The sequence below is a fragment of the Emys orbicularis genome, chromosome 9 (genome assembly GCF_028017835.1).
Source record: "Emys orbicularis isolate rEmyOrb1 chromosome 9, rEmyOrb1.hap1, whole genome shotgun sequence".
In the NCBI taxonomy this organism is placed as follows: domain Eukaryota; kingdom Metazoa; phylum Chordata; order Testudines; family Emydidae; genus Emys; species Emys orbicularis.
Genome location: NC_088691.1, coordinates 68,679,255 through 68,706,818, shown reverse-complemented (window position 1 = coordinate 68,706,818; position 27,564 = coordinate 68,679,255). Strand labels below are relative to the sequence as shown.

At 43.3% G+C, this 27,564-nt stretch overlaps 1 protein-coding gene across 1 annotated transcript in view; it reads right to left on the bottom strand.

Moving 5' to 3' along the window:
* The window catches only part of SGPP2 (sphingosine-1-phosphate phosphatase 2), a 71,282-nt gene that overhangs the window by 3,479 nt on the left and 40,239 nt on the right, over nt 1-27,564 (bottom strand). The window contains exons 3-4 of the mRNA XM_065411356.1: nt 10,950-11,123; nt 7,261-7,350 (exon numbers count right to left, since the gene is read on the bottom strand). Of these exons, the coding sequence (XP_065267428.1) occupies nt 7,261-7,350; nt 10,950-11,123 (264 nt within the window). The remainder of the gene's footprint in view (nt 1-7,260; nt 7,351-10,949; nt 11,124-27,564) is intronic.

Below are 27,564 nucleotides of genomic sequence, written 5' to 3'. Positions count from 1 at the left end.
AATCTCAGCTTTTGTTTAAAAAAACAAGTGTTTTGGGGGGGGGGGGAAGCTTGGAAAAACCAGAAAGCAAATAAAAAGAATCCAACATTTACTTAAAAAAAAAAAAAAACCCAACAACTCATGACTTTTAAGCCAAACATGATTTTGGGGGCATGACATATGATTTTTATTTTTTTAAATACTTGGGCTTGGCAATACTGAAGCAACCATAAGTAACCATTCAGTAAATTTAATGTTGTTTTTAAATAGTTGTAGTTTAATGAGTAGCTAAAAAGAGAATCAAGCATCAAAAGCAAACCCAAATTCCACTTCACTTCAGTGGCTTGCATCTCACTCCCTGTCCTCAAGTGAATTACATGAAGTTCATGATGATGATCACTTATTGCTGTCAAAGCTCCAAAACTGAATGTATGTGAACACAAGTAAGTGGAGAGAAAATCACCAGAGGATCCATTAAATAACAAATGGAGATATCCTATCTTCTAGAACTGGAAGGGACCCCAAAAGATCATTGAGTCCAGCCTCCTGCCTTCACTAGCAGGACCAAATACTGATTTTGCCCCAGATCCCTAAGTGGCCCTCTCAAGAATTGAACTCACAACCCTGGGTTTAGCAGGCCAACGCACAAACCACTGAGCTATCCCTCCCCCCAGATCCTTACAGATCCTTTTATTAAACAACAATAATAAAACCAAGTTAGCCATGAGTGAGTCTAGCTTGCCCAGGCTCAGAGAGTCTCAGTAGTGTCTGCACAGGGAATGATTAGTCACAGTACTTGTCTGGTAAACATTACAATAACTTTCTGCATGGTGGTAAACACACCTCTTTCTGAGCCATTCAGTCCCATTAAGGGTGCAAGTCTCTGCTCTAAAGCTGGTGCTATGGACTGCTATTAAAAGGTGGTTGATAAACTCAGCAATATTGCCTGGTGTTGCATTGGCTAATTAACCAAACTCATAAACTGTTAACCAAGAGAATATTATTTACTCATTTGGAACTTGGGGTTATTTCAGACACAGCTTTCCTACTCAGATAACTATATGTGCACCAACTGCAACCTACATAGTGGTGCAAGCCTAATCTGAACAATAGATGCATGGGAGCGGGGAAGGACCTAATGTGGTATTGACTTTGGCAGCATTCATGCCATACAAAAATCTGTAAAACATTTGCAGTGAATAAACTTCCCTTCCCTCCATCCCCCACCAAAAAGAGAGGCTATGATGTGGCTTTAAAGGATGGCTATAGAAATCTTAATTCTCCTTCATCTTTTCCTCCTACATTAATTTTACTTGTAGTTTTTCTTTTATGAGTAAATGCAATTTATTTTTGTCTCTGTTTGTCAACAGTTAACACTATAGAAAGCCATCCCAGATACTAGATTTCAGGGGCTGAGAGGAAGGAAAGGAAGGTGCTGATGGAGAAGGGTTTAATTGGTTGCTTTAAAAAAACTGAGGAAATACTGAATTCAATTTCTGCATTCAGGTGCTGGTCATTCTGTTCAGAGCACTCTTTTATTTAGAAATATGCCTATACCAATGCCACATTTGATCAGCATCAAGCTGGGTGAAACCCATGGGAAAAAAATCTTAAATTTAAAGATAAATGAGGTGCAAGGAGAAAGTTATGCACCTATTTATGGCTCTTCATTAACCCAGAGTGCCTTTAATTAGCTAATTAACTACCTAAACTGCAAATATTAAGGCTTATTAGCACACTTAAATCTAAAAAGTTTCTTATACTTTCCAAGGTGCATTTCTCCCCCAAATCCTCAGTGGTGACTTCAAGGAATACCTTTTGTAAATCTGTATGTGGATTTCATTGCTGGTAGGTGAAGTCAGAGATTCATTAATTCTTAAAGAATATAATGTAAAAAGGAAGGACTCAGCCTTAGTAGAAATAAGTATATGGTAAGATTCATCCATTTTGCATATGAATAGCTTCTCTTTCCAGTTAATACCTATTTTGCTACCTACACTATATGATCACTAAAGACTGCTTACATTTGGATAATAACTCCTGAACAGAGAACCTCTATTTACTGGGTTGATTAGTTAAAGTTTTCCTTTGTGCACATTTTTATTCTGTCAGTCATTTTATAATGGAATAAAAGAGTTTTGGGTTTTGTTTCTTATGGGAAATTGGATTTAAAAAAAAATTTGGACTGAAATAATTTGGCGTGCTGCACGATAGAGCATATACCAGAGGTATTTCTTCCAGTATACATTTTTGATGGGTTTAAGTTTGTCTGACTAACCTGAGATTTACATACATGCGTGTGTGTGCGCACACACACAACTACTGCATGACAAACAAGACTGAACTCCCTCTAAAATGATAACAAAGATCTTAACTTGTACATGACTTTTCTATGTAAACAGATAAAGTTTTAAATCTTGATCCCAAAGGCTAATAATACCGAGTTAAAAAAAAAAAAAAATTAAGCACCTGAGTAACTTTGGAACCTTTCAATGAGTCTTGGGCTTTTAAGTGCTTAAGTCATTTTTGAAAATGGACCTTATGCTCCTAAGTCATGTAGGTGCTTTTGAAAATGTTACCTAGAGTCAACAGGAATTTCTTCTAAATATGAGCAATAAACAAGTGAAGCTAATCATTCAAACACATTCTCTAAAAGCTCAACATTGTATATAAAAAGATGTTTATTACTATTCTGATAATTTTTTATTGGGCCAACCTCAATTGGGGGGGAGAGACAAGCTTTTGAGATTACACAGAGCTCTTCTTCAGGTCTATCTTGGGGGGAAACCCATGTCTCAAGAAAGTGAAACCTATTTCATCTTGGGTATTCTTTTGCTTACTTTAATTCCTCTGATTGTTTTGTTTGGATATGATATTCTTCTACCACACTACTTGTCCTTAACTGTTGAATAATATTTGCTGCATACAAATATTGGGCAGTTTTCCACGGCGGGTGAAATGACCCCGATACATAGTTGTATGTCAGTTTGTAAACCATTTAAAATCCCTTCGGGACTAATGGTGCTATTGGAAAAAACCCAAGATGTAACCGAGAAGATAGGTGCACATTGTAGGCTGCGTATTACAGAACAGAATCTGCTTCTTTTCTGTCTTTGTAACTGTATAATCAGCAATAAATGCATCAATCCTAGAGCTATATTTCTTACACAAATTATTTACTTTGTTTTCAGAGGAAACTCTTTCAGAATTAAATAACAAATTACCTTTAGACTTTTCCTTATATACTGGCCAATGTTTAGGTAGGATAAGATATTATTGCTTTTTAAATCATGGCAGTATATATTGTGAACTGCAGTACTGTCGCAAAATTAAATGTGGCTCTCAAGCGACTGTGTGCTTCTACCATCTCATGTAGCTTTTTGGAGACAGGAACATGTGCATTACAGTCAAGGGGAAACTGAGCTTTGCTGTGATCACTAATGCAAAATGGGTTAGTTTGATGCATTAGGAAATTCCCGATGCTGGCACTGAAGGGTTAAAAGGATAAAAGCCTTCCCACTGTGTATTTTTAGTGTTGTCTGCAGTTGTGATGTGGTCGGTGATGTGATTCCTTATGCCTCGGTGTTATACTGTTCCACAAATGAAAGTCGGCATACATAGTTTTCATATCCTAGTAGATGCAGATGAATTTTGTCCCCTCCCCCCACCCATTCTACTGATCTTTAAACAGTGCACCAAGTCCTCACTCCTGCAACTGAAGTAAGTGATCAAGGATATCACGAGTTGGTTCAGAGTTTTCAGGCAAAAAATCTGGGGGAGATTTTCATAGATACCACTGGAGGTAGGCCCCAGACTCCCATTGACTCTTGATTGGAGCACCTAATTGCCCTTTATGCCTTTAAAAACCTCCTCCTAATTACAGAATCTCTGCCTCAAAATTTAATCAAGAGTTTGGTTGTGCCTTTGAGTGACAAGTATTAGGGGGTAGCTGTATTAGTCTGTATCCACAAAAACAACAAGGAGTCCGGTGGCACCTTAAAGACATCTGAAGAAGCAGGGCCAGCTCCAACGTTTTTGCCGCCTCAAGCGGCGGGGGGGAAGTTGCGATCGGCGGCACTTCAGCGGCAGCTGTACCGCTGCTACTTCATTCTTCGGCGGCAGGTCCTTCCCTCTGAGAGGGACCGAGGGACCTGCCACCGAATTACCGCCGAAGATCCGGACATCCCGCCCCTTTCCGTTGGCCACCCCAAGCACCTGCTTGCTGAGCTGGTGCCTGGAGCCGGCCCTGTGAAGAAGTGAGGTTTTTTACCCACAAAAGCTTATGCCCAAATAAATCTGTTAGTCTTTAAGGTGCCACCAGACTCCTCCTTGTTTTTGAGTGACAGTTTCTCTGATTTACATACAGAATGTCACTAATTCTCACTTTGCTAGTTCTTCACACTTTATAATTTGCAATCCCCCAAAACAGTGGCATCTCCCCACTTCTCAACCAAGGTTCATTATTAGCAGATGTTGTAGAAGGTTCTCATAATAATAGGGGTGCTGGAACAATATGTATAATGAGGGTGCTGAGGGTCATTGAACCAGACTTAAACCCTGTATATGATGGAAACCACTTCAAACCAGGCGGTGCAGCAGCACCTCCAGCACCCCTAATTCCAGCACCTATGTGTATTAGTTAGGCTTCTCTACACTAACAAGCTATTCTAGTTAACTATACTAGTTAAAGCAGTACAACCCCCTAGAGTGTAAATTCAGTTATTAGTAAAAAGGTGCTTTTACACCAGTATAGCTATTCCCATCCTGTACGGGGAAGAACCATAATGGCGTAAGTCACCATAATGGCATCCACATTAATCCTTCTACAGATATAACTATTTCAATAAAATAAACACACCCAAAAACCATCATGCTCCTAACCAAAATACTTCTACCAATAAAACTGCAAGTATACATCAGACCTTACATTTCCTTACTTTTACAGCCTATACTAAAATACATTTATTACATTGTGTGATATTATTAAAACTCAAAGAAACCAAGTAAATGCTGTGTTGCAATATTCTTGCTAATTTTTGTAAATTACATGTGTTCATTCACTTGCTAAATTTGAGAAATTCAGTAAACCTCAGTGAATCAGCATGTTTTGTGTGAATATTTGCTTGAAGAAAATATTGATTTCACTACAGATGTGTTCATGCACCTTCAGTGCTAGTTTTCCATCAATAGTCTAGTGAAAAATGTAGGTGGACAAAACCTTTGAGGGGAGTAACCTGAGCTCAAATGTGATCATTTGCACCAGAAACCCGATTCTAATAATTATTGTTTCTGCTTCCTGATGAGCATATGATGTGACCTGTGTCCAAACTTGGATTTAGAATACTGAATAATTGCACTGAACCGCTTGAGGAGCAGTTTTCAGACAGAGTTATTCATAGAAATTTGACAAATTGTTCTGGAATAATGAATAAAATATTGAGAAGAACCTTAAATTGCTCATGGACAATTTGTGAACAGAAAGAGGCTACATTTGTGAAATAATTGTTCTACTTGAATTATTTCCTCAGCTCCACTCACTAGCATGCCATTTTTTAAGACGAAGACTCTCTACTGAAATATGTTTCTTGCTGTTAAACTAAGGAGTTGGGGGTTTAGAGGCAATCTGAGATAGGCACAAAGGGCTTTTTCTTCTTTACCCCAAACTCTATCTGAATTTAGAAAAGTCTCTTTCATTATCATGGAACACCAACGGAAATATGCTAAGAATTTTTACTGATTGACTTAGGGTCACTAGTTAAAGCTAGACTGGAGACATCCTCTCTTTTTTAAGACATTGTTTTGATCCAGTAAGGTTGGAAGGAAAGGTCAGGCCATATCTCATGGACAACCACCATTTTATTAGGAATTTATGTTTTTTTACAATGCATCAAATTTATGTCTTCATAACAACTAATACAATTACTTTATTCATAATTCAGACTATACAATATTTCTTCATATACTATTAATGATGCATTATGTAAGTTGAAAATATTTTCATACACTGAATTTCATATTTAGGAAAGTGCTGCACATCTCTGCTAATTACATACCAATTACAATAAAGCTTCCTGTTATTACGGAGGCCACTAATGACTCCTTAATTAAGGTTTACATTGACATGTGTACTTAACAGAAAAGTGCTATTCCCCTTATGTCATAACCTAACTTAGCTCCACGTACACAAACAGGAAACTACCACACACACAATACTGTTAACTTGCTTAAGGACATTTCCTATCAATGTAATCACTGAATGTCCAGGACATCAAAAATTAAATCAAGATTCACATTCACACCAACCTCACCTCACCTCACCTGACTTTTTACCTAAACACCATAATACCCAACACTCCACCAGGCTCCTCAGCTGCACAACAAACTCCCTTTCAGTTACATATTTATCAGCCAAAGTGCACACATCCAGATTCTCAAATGCACTGAAATACACAAGCTTAACCCCAACTTCAGCTACATTCAGATTTCTCCCTAGAGGAAAATGTATAATGAGTCATTTGTACATGAAAAAGCATGTGGTCAGAATTCAGGTTGTGCATTTGTGTGTGATTATGAGAAACTGGTTGTGTATATTATGGTTGGTTAGGTATTGGAATTCAAAGGGAGTTTCTTGTGGAGCTGGAGAGTGTGTTTTGGGGGCAAGGTATGCACAATGAGGTTGGTTTGGGTGGAAATATTGCTTAACTAACAATTTCCTGGATTTTTAATGATTGTGTTTGATGAGAAATGCATTTGGGAAAGTTTTTAAGTTGAAGTTCACAATGCTTTGTGCATGGGATAACCACAGTGACGAGCACTGGCACTCCTCCAGAAGTACTAACTATTGGGCTAGTCTACAGCCACCTTCTACTCAGTCAAACTGTTAATCAACAGAAAGTAGCTTATGACCATGGGAGACAGAGCTTCATGGGAGCAGGACCAACAGTATGGAAGTCGCTAGCAGTTAAAATAACCACTTGCCTTTCCGCATTCAGAGTGAAATGCCAATCCACCTTTTTGTCCTACTGTTCCTATAAGAGTACCATTTATGCACTGTCACTGCAATACTATTTCACACACCTAGAGCTGTGTGTATGTTAAAAAATACCTTTTTAAAATATATTTTTACAGAAAAAATCCCAACATTCCCTCTAGTTGGTAGGGAAGGAAGCCAAAAATATGATTTCCCCCCCCCCCCCCCCACTCCTCAGAGTGCTTAGATACTAAGGGGACGGGTGCCAGTAAAATAACACAGACAGAAGGACAGTATATCTTTATCCTTACCAGTACAGTGTGCATTCCAGTGTAAAGTCTGCTGAGACACACCAAAGTAGACAATACAAATGCTGCCATTAGTCCTAACACAAGTGAGTACTGTAGAAAGAAAGAGAAATGTTACCAGCATTCAGTTAAGTACATATATTGTCTGTCAGTACCTAAAATAAATTATCCAATGGCCATCATCCACATGGTAATCTAGAATCAGAACGCGAGTTCTAATGTTCCAGAGAGCTAATGTGTATCAGAGTTATGCATTCAGATACTCTCAGGCTGAATGTTGGCGGCACTGTATCATGTTGAAAGCTATGTTATTACTTGTAGCCTGTGGAAGGTCTTAAGATTCCATTTTCCCCACTGGAAGCTAGGTCTAATGATGGCATGAATGAGCTATGGACGATATGGCACCTGTAGATTTCTTTTTTCTTAATGTACAATAGAAGATCATCCACAAAATCTAGTAGTTCTTGCACTAAGTGATTATGCATTAGAGAGGGTTTTTTTTGTTTGTTTGTTTTTTAGAAAAAAGCAAGGTACAGAGCAGTTGTTCAAGTGATTGCCTGAGAGCGAAATGTGATACCCCTACTGTCTGACACAAACTGTGATCAATAGTTCTCGGGGGGGGTGGGGCGGGGGGGAATCAATGGCTAGCCTAAAACTGTACTCCAGTTATTATAGCAGTCTAACCGTAATATCAAACTTTCTTGTGTCATCTATGGTTTATATAATTTTATTCATTTTATTCTTTCTCAGAATGGCCTTACCAACATGGAATCAACTATTTAAATGGTTTGGTAAAGTATTTTCAGATTATAGAGAGGCGAGAAATCCTTGGTAGAGAACTAGGTTAATGGATTAGCCTTTCACCCCTTCATTCAAATCCTGATTTAGGTCATCCATGAAAATGAGTCTGATGGCCTCATCTTCGCTCCAACAGGACATTTGTCCGTATAATAAAAATAATCACTCGATTGGCACAATTGACTCAGGAGAGTGCCATGACTAGATGGATGGTATGGGGTGATTGTAGGTCAGGTCAGAAATGCTTTCGCAGAGCTATACGTTTGACAATTTACTGATGTGGCCCCACAGTCACTGTAGTATCCAAGACCCTCCTGTGGAAAGCTTGATCTGTGACTGCACACACTGGTCTGACTCCCTTTAATGCTGTTTTCCCCTCACCCTCCTGAGCCTCAGTGTTACCTCCTAAATAGAGTATTCCCAATTTATTCCTTCCTCCTCACACAGTTCCGGGGCTGATGAAGGACTACTAATGATCAATTGCAGCTCTAGAAGACATCAAAGGAATGTACCAGTAGATATTTTCTAATATCTAATATTTATGGTGGTCTGTATTTTACAGTAAGTACAATACAGCTATTCAGAAGATATAGGTTGCAATATTAGTGCACAAATTCATATATGGGTGAAAATAAAGAACTGTAATGACTAAGTTAGTATGGATGTGTACTGCTGTCCTCTGCTGGGCAGGGTCAGAACTGCCTAAGTGGGTGCCGTGGCCCGGTACTGCTAACAGATAAAGAAGTTTTCCTTTAGTTCAAGTAGTAGGGTTTAGCACAGGGGTGGGCAAAATACGGCCCATGAGCCAGATCTGGCCCATCTAACATTTCTGTCTGGCCTCCTCTGCCCCCTCGCAATCTCTGAGTCTGGGCCACTAAAAGTCCCATGGTGCAGCGGGGTGCTCAGGCAGGCTAATGCCTGCCATGGCCCCACACCGCTCCTGGAAGTGGCTGGCTGCTGCTGGCATGTCTCTGTGTGCCCCTGGCGGGGGGGAGGCCGCTCTGCCCCACCCCCAGCACTGTCCTCACAGCTCTCATTGCCTGGAAACTGGCCAATGGGAGCTGCGGGGGTGGTGTTTGTGGGCTTGGGCAGCACAAGGAGACCTGCTGCCCCCCTTCCCCCAAGGGGCGCGCAGAGACGTGCCAGCAGCAGCCAGCCGCAGCCACTTCCTGGAGTGATGTGGGGCCACTGCATGCAGGCAGCCTGCCTGAGCCCTGCTACGCCACCAGCCGGGAGCCACCTGTGGTAAGCGCCTCCTGGCCAGAGCCTGCACCTCGCACCCCCTCCTGCACCCCAATCCCCTGCCCCAGGTCAGAACCCCCTCCTGCACCCAAACTCCCTCCAAGACCCTGCACCCCAATCCTCTGCCTCAGCCCAGAGCCCCCTCCTGCACCAAACTCCCTCCCAGAGCCCACACCCTTCACCCTCTCCTGCACTCCAACACTCTGCACCAGCCAGGAGCCCCCTCCTGCACCCAAACTCTCTCCCAGACCCTGTGCCCCCTCTTGCACCCAAATCCTCTGCCCAGCCCAGATCCCCCTCCCAGACCCTGCATCCCCTCCATTAATATAGTAGAAATGTGCGGCCCGTGACAACTTACCAAAATTCCTGGAGTGGCCCCCCTGTGAAAATTCTTGCCCGCCCCTGGTTTAGCAGGAGTAAGACCAGAGCTCTAGGCATGCTGTCATTATGAACTCCTGGTAGCCATGTTATATAGCATAGTGGCAAATGTGAAGTTCTAAGTGGTCCTAAGTTTGTGACAATTTCTTCATTTTTATAGAACAGTAGCACATGGCCTGTTTTTTTCTAAGGTGCTGAGTTCGCACACCCCCTTGAAATCCATGTTCTGCAGCTTTGCCAATTGGGTCACTATACTAAGATTATGTCCTCAATAGAGCAAGAAGAAAGACGTTGTGCCTCACGCTCACATTGATTGTACACCCTCACTATGTACTATTCAAGTGAGTTTCTCTAGTTCTTGTCAATATTTTAAAGGTACATGGTAACAAGAAGAGGAAAATCTACACCCAGCCTGACTTGTCAAACCTGACTTCCCCAATGAGTCTTTTTGATGAGGATTCTCTGAGCAACCCACAATAATAGTGAGTGTGCAGTGAACTGGACAGTGTTACTTGTCCATCAGGTCTTGGTAATATTTTCCAATAATATGTTATAAAATATTTTAACAACTATTAATTTGAAAAGTGCAACAGGACCATTAAAGGGATTAAATTTTTAGAGGAATTTCATAAAAATATTTCTTCTGCATCCGACATTATCATTGTCAACGGCAGTAGAGAGCCCCTCTGGTGTCCATGGGACTTTGCAATTCCTCACGTGCACACTGCAACCAATGTAACTACACCGCTACCTCGATATAACGCGACCCGCTTTCACACGAATTTGGATATAACGCGGTCAAGCAGCGCTCCGGGGGGGCGGGGCTGCGCACTCCGGTGGATCAAAGCAAGTTCGATATAACACGGTTTCACCTATAACATGGTAAGATTTTTTTGGCTCCCGAGGACAGCGTTATATCAAGGTAGAGGTGTATTTCAGTGTAACTGTACAATACAAGACATACTTCATACTATGACTGTTGTGAAGAGTTCCTTCTGAGCAATGCAGTTTAAGTGGTCAGTACTTAGTGAAAACACAGAACATTTCCCTGAAGCTTAACACAGTAACAAAGCCCAACAATGACACTGAGCTAGTGCCATCCCAAATGAGTTGGGAAATTTTCTACAACAGTTCTTGTCATATCTAGTATTAACCCATTACAACAGTAGAAGGTAGGAGTGAGTAATGATGGAAGTCTTGGTGGGTAAAAGCATTGGACCTTTTCATGCTCGCTGCCATTCAATGGGATCAGACGCATGCTTGTTCCTCCTTACCTTGTTTTGGTTTATTGTTGCAATACAAAATGTGAAGGAAATGGATGTAGCTGCCATGGCATGGGTGGATGGCATTCCATATTCTGCTCTCATTTCCAGCTTCACAACAGGCGGTGAATGAGGACGAGGCCACTTCAGGATGTCCTTAGTGACTTGGCCTATGTACATAACAATCTGGGGGGAAACAGAGCACATAATTAGCTAGACCTGTTAAGGCGAGGGAATTCTCACTCCACTCACACAAAGGCCTAATTTCAGTCTCAGCTACATGGGCAACTATTGCAGCATATCATGTAAAATCCACTAGTCTGAGATCAGAATTTATCCCCAGAATAACTAAAGAGTACTTCATTATACTCGCACACGAGAGGAACAGCGGTTTTACTGCACAGTGTTGTCAGTGGATCAGATCTGGGACCAGAAGGATGTTACTCAGAAGAGGTACAGCATAGATAAGCAAGTCACAGTATGAGACAAGTGGCTCCCAACCTCCAGCGTCATTTGTTTCCTCACCACTAACGCATTATTAAACATTTATTTTAAATGTAAAGGTTTCTCCTCCTCCATTCACAACCACTTCACTCTGAGCAAAGAGGCAGATTAGAGACTTCCTTATTACATATTTTTCAGGCCCATGAAATTATCATGTTTCATCTTTGAAATATACACTTAATTTTTTTTTTAAGTTCTCCCTGCAAGGATTAATTCCACCCTGATGTCTGGCATTTTTCAATTCTGCCAGCTCCACAACGTGCCATCAAAACACCATCTAGAAGCACCCACAGGCAGTGGTGGGTATACTGTTTTGACATCTTTGGGTGGACACAGTGGAGAAAGCAGGATAGGCAGTACTATGTTTGCAAAGTTTCTCCTCCTGCCAGACTTCCTGGTAACAAAGTGCTTTCATGCACTGCTTGGACAATTCCAAGTAACTGAGCCACTTTGTAATACCAGAAAGAGTTAGGTCAGGGAACTATTAATATGTTATTAACCACTGAAGCACAGATGTTGTTTGAAATATTTTTATTAATCAAAGGGAAGAAAAAAGTTATCCTCTCAAGCAGTTATTGCTTGTAAGCAAGTAGAGAGACTAAAAGAAAAGATATAGCTGTTGTCAGTGAAGTCCCCCATCTCCCCCAAATGGATAGTACTTGTGATCAGAAAATAAAATAAGTTAACATAGCAGAAGACAAACATAGATTCCAACTTTAGGCTTCAGCTCAACCCATGGTCCTGGGGGTGGTGTGCGCTCTTCCCAAAAACAGGATTATAAACCACCACCCTTCACGCCATCTGAGCATCTGTGTAAGAGGGAGAAGCTAAGCAGCAGTTAATTCTTTATTCATTAAGGATCGGGTAGTGCTTCAGCACCCTTTCCCGATTACAGTGATGGAAACCTGAAGGCCCTGTGCTCTCTGCGCCTCTGACTATGAGGTTGCTTTTGAAACAAGTCTGCTTATAATGTTAGTATGTCCTTTGCTGCCGGGTATCAGCATTTTTAAAGAATGGAAAACAAACCTTCTTTAGCCTTTTTTGCCATGAGGATGGTGCAGCTAGAGATATGCAAAGTAAGTCTCATAAAACAAAATAAAAACTCTACATAAAAATTAGATTCAGCTGTGACTGTCTATCATGGAAACTATTCAATTACCATATACGATGATTCTTTGTTCTGCCTCTAGCACTGCGTGACGAGAAGTTTTCTTAAAAGCATAATTTTTTTAAACTGGTCTTGGTCATGAAATATTTATAATAGTGCTAAGGTTGTTTTTATTTCATTTTCTATTTCAGAAGTGATTTCTCCTTATAAGGAGAGGCCTTGAGACTCAGGAACCTGCACTCAATCTACTTTTGAAAACAAAATCTGGCCTATACCAGGTAGCTATGAGACCAGACCATTATGTGATCAAAATGTCATAACCAAACATCCCCTGAACTTTGGGGAAATAAAGATCTGGGTCCTCTCTCTGTTGGAGGGGACAGACCCTAGTAAAAATGATTCCCGTGAGGTTTTATATCATTTAACCCCTTTGTTGTCTCATGAATTAGTATATATGGCCAATTTAATATCATCAGTATGGCCCTACTGATCTTTTCCATTTCACAGTAGTATTCTGGGAGTGGGTTTTAAACAGTTTGTGCCCCAGACTGTTCACAGCATACAGTGGGTCAAAGAGAGATGAAAATCTTAGTGGATTTCTATAGTTTAAAATTCTGTGCCATTTCCAAGCAGCGGAGCATTTCCATGCTCCGATTAAATTCCAGAACTAAAAGCAAAAATTCTCTCTGATGGGTCGGGAAATGTATTCCACTATTATTATGAAGCTACTGTTTTTGGCATTAGCCTAGAGTTAAGGCAGGGCAAGCCATGCTGAGCTGGATTATTACTGACGTGAAAGCAGAGGTGGGAAGTCCCATGCAAATACAATATAATGAATGGAAGTAATTAAGTTTCATCTCTAATGTTTTTTAAATGACAGCGTAGACTAGAAAACACGTCATTTTAAAATTTAAAAGCTCATGCTGCTACCATTATATATTAGGCAGTGGAAGGCATACGCTGAGCCTTTGGGCATGTGCCTAAGAAGTCAATGTGCCTGTACTGCCTAGAACAGTGTAATGAGGACAACACTGTATTGAGGGCAAAGATACTGCAAGTCTCCTATAATCCAAGCTTTCTTTAGGAAGGGTGAGGTGATGTGGGTAAATCAAGATGGGGGGGGGGGAGGGAAACCTGGAGGCATGGGAGTGGTAGTACCAAGATAAAAATCTAGACAGCAGGGCACTTCATCTTCAATCCTTGACTTGAATCGCTTATTTGCAAAGTGTCTCAGAACCTGTGATGGCTGTGGAACAAGTTTAGCATAGCTAGAGATGGCCACAACCATAGATCAAGTAATTTTGGGATTGGGTAAGGTCACAAGATCACAGGAAAGTGTAACAGGTTCCTTTGTGAAGGCTGGGAATTGGCATTTCAGTGGAGGCTCTCCAGTTGTAGTTCTTTTTTTCACTCTAAATAGAAGACATTTGCTCACAATTCCAGAGGCAACTCAGACTCCACACAAGGACAGCTCTTGTAAGAACTGTAGGTCAGGTTCTGTTCTTGGTTACACTGATATACGTCAGTGAAAGAATTTGGCCAAGAGACAGTCAAGTCTGAAAAATATTCTACAGCAATGACCAGCAAATATAGATGACTGCAGCAAGATAGACACATATGGTTGGTTTTACAATTAAAAAGTATGCACCATAAAAGTAAGTTTTTTATATACTTTCTCAGAGCCTTCCTATGAATTTTCAACATATCTCCCAGTTGTCTTCACAGGAGTGTAGAAAAAATTAGGATGTTGGTGGGGCTGACTATAAAACATTCCTACTGTTCCTGATCTTGCCTATGGCAAAACTTTGCCAATCTCACAAGAATCTTTAGAACTTCTGTAAGTAAAATCCATTCCAACAGACCCCACATGCCTGCAAAACTTTCCATCCAACAATCTCTCCTGGAAAATCTACCCACTGGCCCCCACCCGAAAGCTTAGAAAGGAAAAAGGAACAGGCTTTGAAAAGTTGGGTGAGAAGACAAAATTTGTCATTACACAAATATACAGAAAAAGAATTAGCCAGAGCCTCACAGAAAGAAACCTTTGCCCAAGCGAAGTATCATTTCCCTGCTTTGGTGCTCAATTTTGTTTCTTTCCTGTGTGGCTAGTGTTCAACAGGTAGCTAGGGAACTATGTTTTTGGCTTTAACTGCTTTGCTTCTAAGTTTATTTCTAGGATGCACTCTGTTCCGTTCAATTTCTGAGTGATGCAGATCAATTGCTTTTTTTCCCTGCAGTTCTGGTGGAAAACAACATACAGGCAATTTCAGCATAAATCATTTTAATTTGCACATTAATAAATGTATTTTGTTTGTCTTGGCGTGTGGAATTTGTCTGAACCTAAAGACTCCTCTTTTTTCCATTACTGAAGTAAGAAAATCAAGAAACATAATGGATTGTGCAAGACATAATTAACTTGAGGAGACAGTTACAAAGCAATGCATGGGGATTTAAGTTGAGTGATTCATGAAATGTGGTGGGAGGAGCATGGCTAATTCCCTTTACGTTGTTTTGAAAACTTAAGGAAGTGTGTCTAAATACAAGGTACCTCACAGTTTGGGGCTGTTTTGCTTTTGCAGCATAGTGTTTTTAACTCTTTCATTCCTGAATTATTTGCAAGCCAAGTTGGGATGCAAGTTCTTAAGGGAAAATGGGACTACTGAGGTTAGTATGGAAACAATAGAGATTGGATATTGGCAGGAGGGAGGGATGAAGAGCAGAAGGAACTCTGAGGCATCTGGGAAGTGAGACGGTAGGATGGAGTCATGTCCAAGATCACAGTGGAAGGACTAAGGCAGCTAACGGTTGGGCCAGGTGCATATTCAGAGGCAGAGAGTTGAGTGAGCAGAGTCAGGCTTTTTTCCCTCCTCTTTATGTAGTAAGGCACGCACAGTACCACTTCTCGGCAGTGTCCTTAACTGCCTCCCTCACAGGGGTGTCATGGGGCCTCATTAATGCTTATCTGAATTCATTTCCTCTTTCTGGCACAGATTCCCAACATGACCCTAGCCAGATTACTTTGTCTCACCATGCCTCTGTACCTTATCTGTACAATGGGGATAACACATCTTTTCTGTCTGAGTTTAGATTGTACGCTCTTCCAGGCCAGGGCCAACTCTTACTATGTGTTGTACAGTGAGTAGCACAAGGCCCCAATCTATCATACTACCCCTCAAACTCCTACCCCTCCTTCTCCCATATAGATCAGTTAAAGGTAGTAAAGAGCTGGATTGAAGAAGACTATGTTGCAATTACAGCCAAAGAAAGTAGATGGTCTAGCACACCTTGCAGGACTACTGTATTAGAGGTAGCTTGTTCCATAGTCAAAGCCCGAAGGGATCACAACAATATCCTCGTTCTAGCTTTCAACAAGTGGCATCATGACTAGAGACGTACTTTGCACAGTAGGTGAAATGTCAAATGGTCTGGCATAGATCTTCACTGAAGCTTGAGATTTAGCTCATGACTCCCATTAGGGTTACCATATTTCAGCAAGCAAAAAAGAGGACGGGAGGAGCCCCGCCCCAGTCCTGCCCTAGCCCTGCCCTAGCCCCACCCCTGCCCCTTCCACTCCCTCCCACTTCCCGCCCCCCTCAGGACCCCCAACCCTCCCCCTGCTCCTTGTCCCCTGACTGCCCCCTCCTGGGACCCCTGCCCCTAACTGCCCCCCAGGACTCCACCCCCTACCTAAGCCTCCATGCTCCTTGTTCCCTGACTGCCCCCTCCTGAGACCCTCCCCCCATCCTAACTGGCCCCCTAGGACCCTACCCCCTACCTGTCCCCTGACTGCCCCAACCCTTATCCACACCCCCACCCCCGGGACTCCCATGCCCCATCCAACCACTCCCCACCCCCTGATAGCCCCCCCCCAGAACTCCCGACCCATCTAAACCCCTCTGCTCCCTGTCCCCTGACTGCTCCGATCCCTCTCCCCACCCCTGCCCCCTGACAGCCCCCCCGCTCCTTGTCCCCTGACTACCCCTCCTGGGACCCCTGCTCCTAACTGCCCTCCAGAACCCCACCCCCTACCTAAGCCTCTCTGTTCCTTGTCCCCTAACTGACCCCTCCTGAGACCCCCCCCACCCTAACTGCCCCCCCCAGGATCCTACCCTCTACCTGTACCCTGACTGCCCAAAACCTTATCCACACCCCCACCCCCAGAAAGCCCCCCCCCCGAACGCCCGCACCCCCCCCATCTCTTGACTGCTCCCTCCAGAACCTCCCTGCCCCTTCTCCGACCCCCTGGCCCCCTTACTCTGCCGCTCAGACCAGCGTGCCGGGGAGGAGGAGCAGGGGGAGGAGCTCCAGACTGCCGGTGCGAACGGCCGGCTGGTGATCTGCGAATGCAGGGAGGGAGGGAGTGCTCTCAGTTGCAGGGTAGAGGAGGGGGAAGTGGAGGAGGGGCTCTCTCTGGCTGTCAGAGCCCCATGTAAGTGGCACCATCCGGCCGGCTGCCCTGTCAGCAGCGCGTGCTCTGCAGGGGGGGGGGGGGGGAGTCCGGACATTTACAAATTCCCCCCGGGCGCTATTTTTAACTCTAAAAGCCGGACATGTCCGGGGGAATCCGGACGAATGGTAACCCTAACTCCCATAATTCTACAGCTGCAATATTATAGTGATTTATACTATTAGCACTGCATTTGTACATACTGCTGAGAAGGGGGCATGCTGAGGGTTACAGGAAAGAGAGTGGTTTTCTCCCCCCCACCCTCCCCTCCCCTCCCAAGTCAAAGTTTTTTTCATGTCCTTCTGTGAAAAGGAGCTCTGCTCTCTCCATGCTGCAGTGCAGGTGTGAAGACACTGAGCATCACATTGCAGTCATTTTATTTTCCTGAAGTCAAAGCATGTTCAGAGTGTTCTTACTGAACATTCATCTCTGCTATTTCAAAGCTAAATTTCTTCAAACTAGCGCGCGCACACACACACACACACACACACACACACACACACACACACTCTCTCTCTCTCTCTCTCTCTCTCTCTCTAGATTCAGGACTATGCATGTATTAGGTCTGCACTTTTTTAAAATGAAAGCTGTTTGAACTGGGTGCAAGAAATATGAAAAATTACTTAGGTGAAAGTTGTACCCTTCCCTTCCATTCTGCACTGAGAATTCAAATAGTTGAACTAAGTGAGAGGAACACTTGAAAACTTCCCCTGGCCCTGGGGCCCAGAATGTCTGTCGGTGGGCCTGCTTGACAATGAGCAGCAACAACAAAAGGATAGTAACAGCAAGTCATGCGTTGACAAATCATCACCTCTAGCAGTCCCTATCCCTTCATCTGAAACAGCCACCTGACCAGTGTCAAGAACAGAATGCAACTCCACAGCAATTTGCATTTTTAAATAGCGATAAAGACTAAATCAGCCTGGATTTGAAATTTGCTTTGTTGTAGTCACATTAAGGTACTCTCCTCATCTACATCTGGGGACTTTCTTATCTGTGAATGTCCCATTCCTCCACCATTTGTTGGATATCCCAACTATGGAGTGCCCTACTGGTCTACTCAACCCTTATGTGATACGATGGGACCCCAGGAACTCGTCTGCAGAACCATGCTGTTAGATTTTTCAGATGGTGGTTTAAACATTGGCCTAATTCTGTCCCATTTGAAATCAATCAAACTCCCATTCCCTTTAATGGAAGCAGAGAAGGACAATGATAAGCACTCTTGAAATTCCCCACCCTTAGAATTTAGCAGTGCTCTAGGCTTTCCATTAATGCCATTCCACACATACAAACCTTGGAACTCCCAAGATCCTCTGCTATTTTAAGAATTGCTACTTAAAAAAAAAAAAAAAAAAAAAAAAAGACTAGTGCTAGTTCTAACTAGTAACTGTGAGGTCTGTTGCAAAATACTCCCTATCTTTCAAAATTCAGTAATCAAACCCAGTTCAAACACGGATAACGTAACCCATAATGTACTATTAACTTTGACAACTCTTGCTTTAATACGTAGTGCCTCAGTGCAATAGAAATGGTATTTTGTCTTCTGTAGAGGTTATAAAGCCCTAGAACTCCCTTTATTACATTGCTTCTAAAATGGGAGACATCACAGTGTTTGCTTGTGAATTGCTGAGTGGGTTTCAAGGCCTAGCTCTGTTTTCATATACGTATGTTACGCAAAAAGGCACTTATTTTGAATTTCTGTATAACACCCAACATATCTTCTACACTGTATTAAATATGCATTTTTGGGGGGAAATCCTGCCTTGAAATCACCTCCCTTGATCTAGTGGAGCAGGTACATTGTGTGGGAAGACAGGATGGACCCTTTGTGCACTGCCAGAAAGGAGGCCTGGAGAAGGCTGAGGGATCCATTACTATGCAGAAGTACTGGTCAGTGCCATGTTTTAAAGGGGGAAACATAGTGGCTGAGAGAGCCATTGCAGCACCTTAATTTGCAGTAGCAGCTCTGTCTCCAAAGCTTGAAAGGCAGAGGGTTCCTCCCACCCATGGGTGCCAGAGTTCTCCATTGTGCAGCTGGCTGCTTGACCTTTACGTGGGACTAGTTTTACCACTTCTCATAAAGACAATAATGAGTGCACATGTCTTTCCATCATTATTTACTTGTAGGTTTTTTTGTGTTTTCAGCATGTATACCAGTGTTGATATCATTTCAGTCCTGCTTTATATAACCAAAAAAAGGGTTCTCGTGTATCTTAAGTTCATACTCAACTAAATGATCCTGCATTTTAAATAGTTCTCTCTCATATGTCACCATATCAGTCATTGCCTTTAACCGTTCTTCCTCTGCAGGATGCATGCAGATTGTATTGACACACATGATATCCGTTAAATACCTCAATGAGTGTGAAGTGCTTTTGAGATCTACTAATTTAAAAAGAAGCTATATAAGAGCTAGGTATTATATACACACTCCTACACACATATACAAAGTGTGTGTGTACACACACACACACACACACACAATATATGGTGTGGGAAGAGATAGGGAGTCTAAGTTCTCATCCCTCATATTGTTACAGTGGTTCCATAGAATCATCACATAAGTCCCACTTGAGTAACTATTGATGGAAAAAAGTCTGAGAATACAATAGAGAAAATAATTCGTCTAGACAGTGGCTTGGTACCTTAATATAATAAGTGGCACTATTTTTGCTGCAGTTTCTTCTGTGCGAATACGTAATTTCCCATTTTACAATATTTGCACAGTATTACCAGGTTTCTGAAGTTGGTTGTTACATTTGCGAACTCTTCGGTGACTACATCTAATCCTAATCATTCTGTTGTGCAGGCCATTATCCTGATATAAAAACAGCAACCTACTTCTAATTGAGGTCTCCAAGAAAATCTACTGTGAGAGCTTTAGTATGTGAGCTAGAAAGGCCCATTGTTCCACAGATGTTTGAAGACTTGGCAGAGCACTTTGATCAGTCTTTTCTATTTTTATACTCTGAAATATTCTTTTGCTATCTAACAAAGGAGCCAGAATGCATCCATTACATTTTATTTTCAGCTTTCTATTTTGAGTTCTTCTTATCTGATCTATTGATCCATTAATGAAAGTCAAGAGAATATACGTGGGGTCAATGACATTGGTGAATTTTTCCTTGAGGCTTCTACTTACTCTGGCTGCCTGACTTTGAACCTGTGGGTCTGCCTTTCTTTCTAAAGCATGTGTAGACTGGCACCAGAAATCCTGCATATCCACTTTCTTTCCTAGATTAACACACTCCTATTAGCAATCAGGCTGCTTTTGTTTTAACATGGCTGTTGTATCTGGACAGAAATGACATTAGAGCATCAAACATATTGGAGAGTGAAAATGTAAGGACTGGCATCATTTGCAAGTGATATTTGCTACAAATAAGCTGGCTAGGAGAAGGAAAGGTAGAAAGACAAAACCCGTGAAAGCAGTATTTATTTTTCAGACTTATAAAATGGATGTCTGACTCTAGGTGCGCGTACAGAGTTTAAAACAAAAATCTAGGATGCATTGCTTTACAGATCACACTATCCAGCCTTCTCCCTCAAAAGCCTGAGTGAACAGATGAACCATGCAACCCATACATTTAACTGCTTGATTCATTGAGAGGGAGACCTGAAACTGTGGAGAGACTAAGGGAGTATATTCTTTCAGGGGTATATCTGGTTCCTTGTGCCAAGCCCAAGAACAAGGGGTTAGCCTAAGGTTGTAGACCTGTTGTTTTGTGGTACACAGCTATTAGTCTCTGCTGGCTACCGCCCTCCTCCTCAAAAAGGGAATGGCTGGTGGATCCACTTAGGAGTAGATCCACTGAATCCCCAATCATCCACCATTCCATCAGTCTACCCCCTACAGATCTCCAAAGAAACAAGCATGGTGTCCTCGTGGACATGTTCTCCATGATGCCTGCATAAACTCTGGCATTCTTTCCCCTGCGTGCTCTCCTCTTCCCACCTGCACATCATTCACTCTGCAAATTCCTACATAGGCAGGGCTCTCAGTGGCTGCAGATGCAGCAGGATTGGTCCTTCAGTACATTGTGCATAACATAAGATATATTGTAACACTAAAGCAGTTCATTTATTTAAATGGACCAGATCATTTTAGATGCCACAGTACTTGGCATTAGGGTGACTAGGTGTCCAGTTTTCGACTGGAACACCCGGTCGAAAAGGGATCCTGGCAGCTTCGGTCAGCACCACTGACCGGCCGTTGACTGTCCAGTTGGCGGTGCCGCACAGTGGGGCTGGCAGGCTCCCTGCTAGCCTCCATGCCACGCGGCTCCCGGAAAGCAGCCGGCATGTCCCCCCTCCAGCTCCTATGTGGAGACAGGGGGCTTTGTGGCCAATGGGAGCTGCAGGGGCAGCACCTGCGGATGGGGCAGCACACAGAGCCGCCTGGCCGTGCCTCCACATAGGAGCCGGAGGCGGGACGTGCCACTGCTTCTGGGAGCTGCTTGAGGTAAGCGCCGCCCGGAGCCTGTACCCCTGAGCCCCTCCTGCCCCCCGAACCCCTCCCCCAGCCCTGATTCCCTGCTCACCCTCCAAACCCCTCAATCCCAGCCCAGAGGGGTGGAGTGAGCGGGGCAGGGCCTCGGAGAAGGGGTGGGACATGGGCGTGGCCTCAGAGGAGGGGTGAGGCTGGGGGGGGGCAAGGGTGTTCGGTTTTGTGTGAGTAGAAAGTTGGCAACTCTACTTGGCATGAGGGTTTCCTGGTACAGTGACTTCCACAGACTGGCTACTGGAAAAAGTAGTAGTTTCTTGTAAATCAGTTCTATATGCAATGCTCATTATTTTCCTCAGAATGCCACAGTCGCCTCCACAAAATTAATTATAATTCACTATTCCCCCTTATTGATCGTACCAATTTTACACACAACTCCCACTTATTACTTCATTCCTCTCTCCCCATCTCATCTCATCCTTGTTGCCCAAAGCTTTACCTCCCTTTTAAAGGATGATCAGAAACCAACAGTATTACTGAAACAAGTAGCAGCCCCAGACAACTGTGTATTGATGTGCCATTTCCTCATGCGCTTTTTAAACACGTGCCCTGCCTTACCTGCTTTTTACATGGATGATTTGCAACAAAGAAACAGAGTGCCTGGCAGTTGCTACAACTGCTGAGACTGCTGGAGCCACATTTCTACATCTCACCCTTATTCATTATCCAAGTTAAAATAAAGGCCTGGGGAAAAAATCAAAGTAGAAAAGAAGGGAAAGCACCATTGACTCTTCCAGTAGCTCCAGTTCCCTAACCTTTGTAATAAGCATGGAGTTATTAAATATGATCATTTCATAAGGGCTATTTATCACACATAGTAGTCACTGTCTAGAGAGGCGGAGCAGCAACCTTTCCATGACCTTTTTGCAAAGAATGTTTTACCACAGCTAGCCAAGGGCTTCAGGGCAGTTAACCAGTTCAAACGGTGCAACTATTGCTCATGGTGTCTCTTGAGTTTCCCTATCCCACTGTGAAAGGGTGAACTGCTTTAGGCATAACATTACAGCTTCTGATGAACAGAAGATAAAAAAACCAACCACCTTTTAAAGCTACATTCTTTTTTAGATTCCTTTATTTGTGAATCAGAGGTAATAGTTTAAGCAAACACACTCAAGGGTGTGCAATATGTAATCTGCTTCCTGTACACATTTATTATGTGCAGCACAGATAACAAAGCCTATGTAAAAGGTTAGCTGACACTGTCCATTATACAACCCTGTTTTCAGTTGCTTATAACTTTGTCAAACCATTTGGGGTGGAAGTTTTCCTTGCTGGGTGTTTGCCTCAGGTATTTTGGTTTTTGTTTGTTTGAAAAGTTTCAGCTAAAATGGTTCAATTGTTTCTAAGACTAAGTTTAGGAAAAAATGTTTTTGCCCATGGTTGCGTGTGGGTTGTTTTTTGTTTTTGTTTTTTTAAAGTCTTCCAGCTCTTTCATTAAGAAACACTAGCACCTCTCTGTGTTTTGGAGCAGGGACTTGAAATTTGGCAGTGAGATCCACCCTCACCTACTCAAGATTTTGCTGCAACTAGACAGTAAAGGTGTGTCAACACTGGATCAGTTGTATCATTCAGATACATTCAAATTTTTCATCTGAGATTAGCTCATATTTGGTAACAGGGCCGGCTCTGACTTTTTTGCAGACCCAGGCAAAAAAGCCTCCCGCCACGCCTCGACCGCCCGGAGCGCCGGGAGGAGGGCGGCGAGCCCGCCGCGGCTCCGCTCTCCCCGGCGGCCGGAGCACCGGGGGGAGGGCAGCGAGCCCGGTCGCGGCCCCGCTCTCAGGCCGGAGCGCCGCGCCGCCCTCCTCCAGGTGCCGCCCCAAGCACATGCTTGGTGGGCTGGTGCCTGGAGCCGGCCCTGGTTGGTAAATGTCTTATTCCCCATTTTTCCTCATAAAAGCATCAACTTTTAAAAAAAAATTTTTTTTAAGAGGAGTAACTAAAGCTGCAAACTGTGAGCTGCACATAAAATGGGAGATTTTGTCTCCGAATACTCTCCCAGATGCAGTGTCCATTCAGTACTTGACCTTGTGGTAGAGCTGGAAACCTTAAATGGACACCCAATGCGGCATTGCAAAGGTGAACACCCTTTAGTCTTTGAATAAGACAAGAGTTCCTCTATGGCTCTCCAGCTGTAGTTCAGACACCCTATTTTTCCTCCAGATAAAGGAGATGTGATGCAGTAGACCAGAGGTAGGCAACCTATGGCACGCATGCCGAAGGCGGCACGCGAGCTGATTTTCAGTGGCACTCACACTGCCCGGGTCCTGGCCACCGATCCAGGGGACTCTGCATTTTAATTTAATTTGAAATGAAGCTTCTTAAACATTTTAAAAACCTTATTTACTTTACATACAACAATAGTTTAGTTATATATTATAGACTTATAGAAAAAGACCTTCTAAAAACGTTAAAATGTATTACTGGCATGCCAAACCTTAAATTATAATGAATAAATGAAGACTCGGCACACCACTTCTGAAAGGTTGCCGACCCCTGCAGTAGACTGATTACTTCCATACTGGACAGAGCTGTTTTGTCTTCAAGGTGCTTGGAGAATTAGCTCCCTAAATAAAATGCATTTTCACTGAACTGGGATTATATATATTCCAAATATGCAGTATAGGAAATATTGCAATGGAGACAATATTGGCACCTAAAGGCCCTGGTTAAGAAAGGCCCCTCCCTCCCCCCGTATTGTATGCTGTACACGTGTAATTAAAGGTCCTTGTCCCCAAAGCAGCTTACACACTAGGCAAACATGAGAATATAGTGGACAACTCAGAAATTCACATTACTGAAAATGAATTAATTTGTTAATGCTCAGAAAAAAGTGCCAAGGTTTTCTAAACAAAGCTAAGATTTAACTATATACAAATGCTCCAAGCAAGAAATCTTGACCCTTGCCTCAGAAGTTCCTAGACAGGCTGGATACTGAGGGCCTGATTCTCTTACTTATGCTGGTTTTATTCTGATGTGGCCTCATTGACTTCAGTGATTACACAAATGTAAGTGAGAGGAGATAGAGTTGAAAGTGTGCTGGAAGAAGACTCCATCCCTGCCTCAAGCTTACATTCTAACTTAGACCAATCATAGGCGCCGACTTCATGGGTGCTCTGGGGCTGGAGCGCCCACGGGGAAAAATTAGTGGGTGCTCTGCACCCACCGGCAGCCAAGCTTTCCCCCCACACCCAACCACTGCCTCCTCCCCTGAGCGCGCCGCGTCCCTGCTCCTCCGCCTACCTCCTAGCGCTTGCCAACACCAAACAGCTGTAGCAAGCTCCGGGAGGGAGGGGGGAGGAGCGGGAACGTGGCGCGCTCAGGGAAGGAGGAGGGGAAGAGGCAGGGCTGGGATTTGGGGAAGGAGTCGGAATAGGGGTGGGAGGGGCGGGGCCGGGGGTAGAGGGGGGGTCGAGCACCCACCGGCACCAGTAGGAAGTCGGCGCCTATGAGACCAATGATATAGTTCCGATGCATTAGATCTTGGGTTTACCAGAAGAGTTAAACTCAAAGTAGGTAAGATAACCGGTTTATATATAAAAATAATACTTTTTAACAATCTAAAAGTAAATTTTTTTTTTTTTTAAAATACCCACTCTGAATACCTTTTTTATTCCTTAGCTGAGAAAGAGAAGAAAAAGCAGGAGCTATTTTGTGATTGTGTGAAGGAAAGACAAAAATAGAACCCTTCTGCTAAGGAGACATTTGTAGCTGTTACACCCAAAGAGAAAGTACTGTCTTGGGAAGGATCTGAACAACTATTTCCCAGCTGTACATTAGGGTGGAAGCCTAACTCCACTGCAGTCTATGAAAGCATCAACACTGTCTGCAAAAGGGCCAAGATTTCACCATAATGTTATAAGCAAGCAGCCACTACTTTCTGTCTTTGACTTTCCCCAGGGTGTGTGTGGGGAACAGACTTTGGAAGATAAAAGAAAAATACACATTTGCAATATTGCACTTCTAAATTATGTGTGCAAGATCTGTCCATGACTGAAACAAAATAACCAACCCATATAGAATCGAATATTTTCCCTCAGGTGTTTGGCTGGCTGGTTCTTGCTCACAGTCTAACTGATTGCCATGTGTGGAATTTTCCCTCAGGTTAGATTGGTAGGAACCTTGAGGGTTTTCCCTTCCTTCTGCAGCGTGTGGGTATGGGTCACTTGCTGGGATTATTTTGGTATCACTACTGGTGCACCTTGCTCCCTCCTATTATCTGCCTATAGCACATAATAGTCTCCTGTGGGCAGAGGTGAAAGTAAGCCAGTCCAGTCCAGCGTACTGGTAAGAAAATGCCGACCATACCGGCAGGGCTGCTGATGGGGGGGCAAAAGGGGCAGCTGCCCCAGGGCCCGGCGATTTAAAAGGGCCCTGGGCTCCCAGCAGCGGCCAGAGCCCCTGGGCTCCCGACCCCCACCACTGCTATCCCGGGGCTCCGGTGGCGATTTAAAGGGCCTGTGGTTCCGGCCTCTGCCGTGGTAGTGGCAGCAGTGACCGGGGGCTCCAGCGGCAATTTAAAGGGCCCGGGGCTCCTGGCTGCCGCGCTTGTGGCCAGAGCCCCCGGTCCTTTAAATCGCTGCCGAAGCCCTGGGCAGCGCGGGCCGGGCAGCGCTGAAGGGCTGGCTGGGGGATTTTGGCCCCAGCCCTGCCCCTTCTGCCCAAGGCCCCGCCCCAGAGCGCCCTCCCCCCCACCTTGCACAGGACCTCGGCCACCCTGAGTACCAGTAAGTCATTTAAGTTACTTTCACCCCTGCATGTGGGCTGTAATACTTTGGTCTCATTTCAGTTGTTGGGTTTAGTGTCCGCTGTGCAGGTGGTGGTGGTGGTGGCGGCCTGTGATATACAGAAGGTCAGACTAGATGATCTGGTGCTCCCTTCTGGCCTTAAATAAGTTACACTAATTATTACTACATCTAATAAAGCAGGACAAAAGCCATTGTGAGAAGAGTAAAAAAGCGGGATACCTTCCTGGTGTACTTTGGACAATTCTGAAGCTATATCTTACTACATAACCCTCTAAAGGAAATTTGGTTCTTTTCAGTTGTGCGTCATTCAGTTGTTTCACTTTCTTTAAGAAAGAACATCTTAGTTGTGAATATGAAAGAGTAACTTATCCAGACAATATTCTCTTATACAATTTACTCAAAATGAAGAATGTTTTTAAAAAATACAGTCAAACACTAAGAAACCGCGTGTTAAAAATAATTAGGTTTCAGTTTTGCATTAGATTTGGATATGCTAGTTTTCTTTAGGACACACAGAAGCCCCATTCAAAACAAAAATGCAAGGAGACTACTGAAATCTGTTAAACTCTGCAAGGACTTTTAGTCTTTAACATGATTTCCGACCTGTCTGATCCAGTAGAGTTTTTAATCTACCTTGTCTCTGGGACCCTGTATTTCAAACAACTTCCTCATTTAAACAAGCTTTTCTTAAACAAAAACAGAAAAACCCCACCTCTTTTCATAGCCACTCAGATGAGAAATTTAAACAAAGATGAGGAGGGCTGGCCTCTAGCTGTGTGGATTGACTTCGTTTGATCAAAGGGACAGACAGCTGAGACTAGGTTCTATGGAAATGTGCATGTGCAGATTTCTAGTCATCAAGACAGAGAGTCATTTTTCAGATTATAGTAGTAATTCCAAAGAACCAAAATGTATTGTGTGGGTCAAGGAGGGCAAAAATGGGAAACATCCCTTATTGGTTCACAGTGATTCTAAAAAGGCCAAACATTTTTGTTTGCAGCATATCCCCTTGGGGATTCTAAATTTAATGTTTAACCAGATCCAAAGTAGAGTCTACTTGGAACCAGGAAAAATCAAAAGAGGAAAGAGTGGCTCTGGTATGTAACTGTATAGCAAGAGCTTGTGAATGTTGCTATTTTTCTGTTCTTTGTTAATTTTAAGGCAGCACAGATCCAAAGTGAGAACTCACGCAAGTGCTTTGCAAGCAGAAGAATAGTCTGGTTCAAGGGAGGCTTTTCAGGAGAATTTTCAAAAGGGCTTTCTGTAAAGGATGCCCAAAATCAGACACTCCAACGACAAGCTGAATTTTCATA